Source organism: Lactuca virosa, chromosome 1 (genome assembly GCF_052849685.1).
Source record: "Lactuca virosa cultivar CGN04683 chromosome 1, Lactuca_virosa_CGN04683_v6, whole genome shotgun sequence".
Lineage (NCBI taxonomy): Eukaryota > Viridiplantae > Streptophyta > Magnoliopsida > Asterales > Asteraceae > Lactuca > Lactuca virosa.
Window position 1 is genome coordinate 267413028 of NC_136426.1, and position 7683 is coordinate 267420710.

Consider the following 7683-nt stretch of genomic DNA (forward strand, 5'->3'; position numbering starts at 1 on the left):
TTATTCAGAAGTGATGGTCAGAATGGGAATATGTAAATGATCCATAGGTGGAAGTTATTCAATCTGTGTAAGATTAGAAAAATTAATGCAAGAAGGATGTTCAAAGGAATGTACTTTGAATGTGAGACTTCGTTTCCGTGGAATTGATCTCCGTTGGAATACTTTGTAAATGTCTGTTGCCAAGCCTTTATGACTTTTGTGCATAGTCATTACAAGAGGATCAATGCATATAAGTTTAGAATCTAACAAATTTCAGTAGATGGCATGCGGTAAGGATTTGGGATTGTGAAATGAGCATCATTCGAATCATGTTCAATTAATCTATTTCACAAAGTAAGGATCATAGACAAACATAGTGTGCATACTTGGTGTGTGGAATAACTATTATTTAGAAAACATAGTGTGGATGCTTCGAGCATGAGACAACTATTGTTTTAATTCAAGTGTTAAGTTGATAAATCAAAACATTATGCAATGAATAATGTGTAATCAATATGGTGATAAATAAAAGGTGTTTTATTTATATTCATAACTTCTGAGACCATAATGGATTCGATTATTATTGTGTTTCACTTTACATGTTTTTACTTCCCAAATAACTAGGTTATTCAAACTCTCCACAGTCAATCATACTTTAGAAGTAGGTATGAATTAAGACTGTCATGAATTGGGCTTGTAGATGTCTAAAGTGTTTACACATAGCAAAAGTTGCTACAACATTCATGAGTGCTCCTGGAATGAGATTCGAGTATTGGATTAAACCCACGCTCATTTGAATCACTTCATGGATTTTATCACGAGTGATCATGAGACGATAATATCTTACATTCTTCAAACGGAGACATGTGAGTTGTAGCTGCGTGTCAGTTGCACATTGACATATGTAAACGCAAAGAGTAACTTGGTTGTTATAAAACATATCGTTATGTGTAATTTGATGAGTAAGTACAAGCGAACATTTGGGATAAAAGCGATATCTGTGGGCCCCTCGATGATTTAGTGATGACACCCCTGAGTGCTTGGCCAAGCCTCGACTGATTTGATTTGTTCAATTAGTCAGTCGTCATAAATTGGAAATCGATAAACAACAAATGGACAGAGAGAATGAGCATAATCCATGTCTCAGTCCATATGATATCTAGAATGGAGGAATATATGATCCCTTATCAATTAGGACACGTTATTTGACTATGTCAGAGTTCGACAGCGGCCTTAAGAGCTACGATTGCTAGTCGGGATCTTGGAGTCATACTTGAATAATAGTTTTAGACTTATCCAAGTGGGAGACTGTTGGATTAGATGTCTAAGCCCATAACTATTATTGGTATGTACTCGACCCGAGAGTATCATGGTCCATTTGGGTTGCACTTCACCAGAACAATTTGTATGGATAGTCTTTTGAGAATAGTATGTCTATGGTTTATTAATATATTATAAGTTATAATATATTAATATGAAATCATATTATTTAATTAGTATTGATCAAGAATTAATTTAGAATTAATTTAGTGATCAAAAGGAACTAATTCAATATGGACTCTTATATATATATATATATATATATATATATATATATATATATATATATATATATATATATATATATATATATATATATATATATATATAGAATGTGCCAAGTTCATTTAGGTTGGGCTAAACTTGCATGGATAGTCCATGGAGTTTTAACGCATGGATCCTACAGAAATGAAAGGTCATGGGTATTAGGGTTTACATGAATGTAACCCTAATCGTCCATACTATATAAAGAGCTCTTTGGCACATGAAATGGCACTAGTGCGTGAGTGAACAAGAGTAGGGCCGATTTCTAGTGTGTTTGCTATTCTCTCAAGTTTTCCAAGTTGCTTTGGTGATTTGTGATTCCACTTGAGGCATCCACATTATTGGTGCTAGGCTCTTGAAGCTCCAAGGAATCAACCACAAGGAAAAGGTATATTATCCTACTAAGTTTTATATTACAAGTACCCCTTGGTATTCTAACTAGGATGAGAACCTTGGAAAAATCATATTTGCATGTATAATAGATAAAACATAGATCCAAAGTTTATAGGGTTGCATGTACACCATAGGAGTGTTAGAATGCTCAAAACCCATCAGGTTTTATGTCGGAGATCATAGCAAGGATCAAGGGCTTTCCTTGTAAACAATCGTTTCATTCTCTTTACCGTTTTCTATTGCATAATTCGAACATCACAGCCTCTCATTCAATTTGGTTGATTTATACTTGTGTAATTTTTTACCAAAATACTAGTGATCCAAAAAAATGCCCTTTTATGGTTCGTGCTTCATGGATGTGTACTGAAAAATCATTCTAGGTGAAAATGATGAATGATAGGCATACATGTGTTAGGAATTTTAGTAGTTCAAGGCTTGTGACTCCAACTTGGTTAGCAAAGCAGTTTGTGAAAGAACTAGTATAGAAATCAAAGTTAAAATGCAAGGAAACGCAGGCAATAATTCAAAGTAAATTTCATTGCAAGGTGTAGGGCACTGTTAGGGCCAGGGTCCTTACGATATTCATGATCCTCAAATATTCAGGATCCTCAGCTACATCTGGATCCCGAGTAATTACCGTTATTATTTTTATCAATATTTATAACAGTCATGTTTTGCTAAAGACCCGGAATACTTAGTCAAATAACGTTCATGAAGCTTACCATAGAAGATCCCAAAAATATCAGACATCTTGTTGGCTAGATTAGAATTTAAATTGACACTTGTAATCTACACACAACACACTGTTCTTTAGCTTAAGCTTACTCTACAAAATTCTCTACTTATTCTTACAAAGAACTCACTGTAATCTTCATTTTATATCAATAAAATCGTTAAGGCAGGTGATCATTATCACCTCCCAAGGTTTTATGTCAGAGATCCTACTAAGGATCAAGGGCTTTCCTTGTAAACCACTTTCTCACTTTCTTTTACCACTTGCTTTTACACAAGCTGAACATCACAACCTCTCATTCAATTTAGTTGATTAGTACTTGTGTAATTATTGACAAAAACAATTTGACACCCACCGTGGGGCCGTGGTGTTTAAAATCCTCGACAAAATCAATTCTACACAACCGATCCACTCTTCGTCCTCTGCTACTTCCATTCCAACCAAAAACCTACCACCTCCTCCGAGTGGACCCCCCACTAACGCCTGACACTTCCAAGAAAATCACCCCCACAATCGCTAATCCAGGAAGTTTAGGATCCTCAGGGCTCCAGGATCCGACTGCCTCAGTCACTAGTGTAGAATTTTTCGCTATGATGAGGAAAATGACGCAACGGGTGACCCAACAGTAAGAGGAGAATAGAGCACCGCTCAAAGAAGAGTAGAGGATGCATTCGGAATTTTAGAAATCCCAGGAAACTACACTCACAGTTGTGCAACCAAGGATCCTGGACTTCATTAATGCAGGATCCTCAGAAAATCGTCAGAAGGACACAGTTCCTACCACTGTGGCGTCACCCTGGGGGCAACTATGGACAACCGAGCATCCATGATCAATGATTTCAATGAGCCTTTCAACACTCCTAGAAACCTTGATTCTAGTAACTTCTTAAACAACAATATTATTAATACTAACTATACTAACGTTGATGCATGAATAAACTTAAACATGGCCAGGGAACTTCAGCAATTAATCAAATGATCTCTAGTGTACCCGGAATGGTCCAACCAATACCAGAAGTATCTCCTACAAGCCACATAATCTCAAGATTTACTCCTGCGATAGCCGATACCGAAGTTCCTAAGCGCTTCCAAACTCCCAGCATGAAGCTATACGATGGAACTACAGATCCTGTAGAGCATATAGCCAAATACAGAGAAAGGATGGAGATCATTCCCATCCCAGGGCACTTGAAGGAAGATTGCCTATGCAAAGGCTTTGGTTCGACCCATAAAGGATCAGCCCTCAAATGGCTGCTAAACGTTCCGCCATACTCTATTACTTCATTTGCACACTTAGTCAATATCTTTAATAACCTGTTTTCTTGCAGCAAAACCTTCGAGAAGATCACTAGTGATCTCTACCGGGTGGTTCTGGATCCTATGGAAAAACTTAAGGACTTTGTTAACAGGTTTGGCAGGGAAGCTCTGAGCATCCCCAACATTGACATGGCCACCGTTCTGGAAGCTTTTAAAATGGGTTTAAGAAAGGATTTGCCCTTCTATGAAGACCTTGTGATGACCCCATGCAAAAGATTGGATGAAGTCAGGTGTCGGGCGTTCAGGTTCATAAGGCTCGAGGAGGATAGAGAGATCCAAAAGAGAAGCAACCCTTCGGATCAATATGAGAACCCCAACAGGAAGGTCGAATCCTCGACTCAAAGATCCTACGAATCGAAGCCCTATTCCAAACCGGATCATCACAGGGTTAATACCCTTGAAGATGGAGAAGAAGAAGAGCTTCCTAAAATCATTGACTATTGTTTTTCTGTAGATGTTTCAGGTGTAATTCATGTTATGCAGGATCTTGGAGATAAAGCAAGATGGCCACAGAGAGACAGCAAGTCCACCGCTTCGAAAGACAAGTCTAAATGGTGTGCTTACCATGAAGACTTTGGCCACATGACGGAGGACTGCATAGCCCTAGAAAAAGAGTTCAGCTACCTCCTTAGCAAAGGACACCTGGATGATCAAAGGATGATCAAAGGATCCTGGAGAAACCAAGGAGAACAACCAGGATGATCAAAGGATCCTGGAGAAATCAGGATCTCCACCCTCTAACGCTAAGTTAATTAACGTTATCTCAGGTGGATCTAACATCTGTGGTACCTTTTATTCTCAGACTAAAAGACACGCCAAGGTCTCCAAAACAGAAAAGGAGCATAAGCCAAAAAAGAACACCATGGTTAGTAGTGAAAAAGAAATCACATTTGACGAGACTGCGAGGGAAGGAATTCAGGATCCTCACCATGACAGACTCGTGATAACACTATACATAGCCAACCATTTTGTCAGAAGGATCCTCGTTGACGGAGGATCCTCGGTCAATATCGTACTCCTTGTGACAACCCGAAATTTCTAACTTGTACATCCTTCATTTTTATCAAAGTTAGCCTCGTTTTACGATTTTGTAATGAAGTTATGGGTCTATACGAGTGTTCTAGGCTTAGTATAACCTGGATATGAGTCTTAGAAATGGTTAGAATGTGTGTAGCATCAATAAATCGGGCCAAACACACCCAGCATGGTGTGTGCGGCCGCACACCTGAGTGTGCGGCCAGCCAGCCGCACACCCAACCCTATATATTGGAGGAGACCCCCTTCATTCACTCTTTTCCCATTTTGGTTGCACTCTACTTTCTCTCACTACTTTCTCTCTCTAAAAACTTCATCCAAGAACACTCTAAGGGCCTCAAAAACGGGAAATACTCCATCTTTCAGCTTGTTATAGTGGTAAGACACCATGATCTAAGCCTAAAACTCATAGTGTTCTTCATGTTCTTCATCACTTGAAGGTGTACGGCCGCACACCTTCATAAGGTGGCCGTACACACCTTAAAGACTCTCCAAAGTGAGAGTTTGGCCTCCATTTTGCTAGTTGGACTTGGTATTGGCTTTGAAACACCTGAAAATCGACATTTTGAGCATGAAGGAAGAGTGTACGGCCGCACACACCCATGTACGGCTGCACACTCCCATGTACGACCGCACACAGGCCTGGCCGCACACCCTGGCCGCACACACATAAAAGTTGAGTTTGGTGGCCTTACACTCAAATCTAAGGCCTTACACTCATTTCTGGACTTCAATAGGTTTTTGTAACACTTAATTCTAAGTGTTTTCATGTCCCTAAGGTGTGTCCATATGTCTATTAGTGGTTATATACCCTAAGTGTATTCATATATGTGTTATTACATGTTAAACTAGGATCCGTTTGTGCTCATGACTTCGTTCGACACCCGGTGATCCTATATCAATCTTTCTTTCGAGTTACTCACTTGAGGTGAGTTCATACCCCTTAATCAACCTTTTAAATGATTTTAAATGCTTTTATGGGGGGGAATACAAGTTGAATTGATAAGTTATTATATCAATCAGATGTGATTAATAACTGTCAATCAAATAGATTTTTGCATCTTAAACTGTTTTATCCGGCTAAAGGTTTTCATATCTTGTTTTCAAATATCTTTTAAGTACCAAAATCTCTTTTAAATTACCAAGCTTTTATCAAAGTCTTTTAAACTTATATTCCTGATAGATTCATGTCTATATAGATATAGTTATATAAGTAGGATTTGAAGGACTTAGGACTGATAACCCGCTTTATTTCCTGTTCCTTGTTTGGTTGTGGACTTAGAGCATCCGGTTATTTGTCCGAGTGTCGTTGAAATCCTAGTTATATATTATGTATATCTGGTTAGATGTTAATACTCTTATTCCAGTTCAACACCTTTGGGTAGCAAAAAGGCATCTAGATAACCTCTCGAGTAAACTATAATAGGTATAGTTTAGAAACCAACTATAACTTTCATGAAGGAGAACTTAGTTATATCTATATTCTGAAAACTTATACTTTTAGTAAAAAGAAAGGTTTATAGAAATCAAAACACGAGATACATCCTCATGACGTGGATTTCACCGTTGTCGAGTGGTAACTAGAGTCTCCTGGAGGGAGAGCGGGCATTGTGTGTATAGATCTATTCGGGACAGACCATCCCACATCCCGACTGCTAGCTACAGTCCCGGCCGACCAAGCCAAGGGGTGACAAATGTCACATTCATTTTGGCGCCAGCAGGTCGTTGTGTTTACATCCGTCAATCAGTATGGTTACGAGTATCTTTACATTTACCTTATAATTCATGGCTTTAAGGTAATAAGTGTTATCACGGTATTTTTCTACATATAAAACCCTCATAATATATTTTCCTAGTTATACACTAGGCCACATTTTAAACCTTTAAACTAACCTACTTAGGATTAAAGGCTATTCTAGACTCTCCGAGGTGTATTGTTCACTTAATACCGCCTGGAGTCTGTATTTCATTCACTTAGACTCTCCGAGGCGTATTGTTCACTTAATACCGCCTGGAGTCTGTATTTCATTCACTTGGGCTCTCCGAGGCGTATTGTTCACTTAATACCGTCTGGAGTCTGTATTTCATTCACTTAGGCTCTCCGAGGCGTATTTTTCACTTAATACCGTCTGGAGTTTGTATTTCATTCACTTAGGCTCTCTGAGGCGTATTGTTCACTTAATACCGCGTGGAGTCTGTATTTCATTCACTTAGGCTCTCCGAGGCGTATTGTTCACTTAATACCGCCTGGAGTCTGTATTTCATTCACTTAGACTCTCCGAGGCGTATTGTTCACTTAATACCGCCTGGAGTCTATACTTCATTCCTTTAAACTCTCCGAGGCGTATGGTTCATTCGATACCACCTGGAGTCTATGTTTTGTTCACTTTTAGTCAGCAGCGTTATTGCTGAGGTAAAATAGTATTTTCCCTATTACTTTTGCTTGTGATCTTCTCACATATTCCTTAAAGTATAAACTATATTTTGATAATGATAGTACCTTTAGGGGAAAAATACTCTTTAAACATAAAACAGTTGAGTTTTGGTAGAAAACTACCTTTAATAGAAAATATAGGATTTTCTGGGAGAAATACTAATACTCTGTAAAATCATATCACCATCATATTATGAGATTATTTTGA

At 38.4% G+C, this 7683-nt stretch overlaps 1 protein-coding gene across 1 annotated transcript; it reads left to right on the forward strand.

Annotated features, from left to right (window-relative positions):
* Positions 1 to 3685: 3685 nt before the first annotated feature.
* Positions 3686 to 4708, forward strand: LOC145129678 (uncharacterized). Its single transcript, XM_079064445.1, has one exon. The coding sequence runs from the start codon at positions 3686 to 3688 to the stop codon at positions 4706 to 4708; it is 1023 nt and encodes a 340-aa protein (XP_078920571.1).
* Positions 4709 to 7683: the final 2975 nt, after the last annotated feature.

What these genes read in the sequence shown, in the direction of transcription:
- LOC145129678 (XM_079064445.1), top strand. Translation starts at nt 3,686, where the DNA reads ATGGTCCAACCAATACCAGAAGTATCTCCTACAAGCCACATAATCTCA.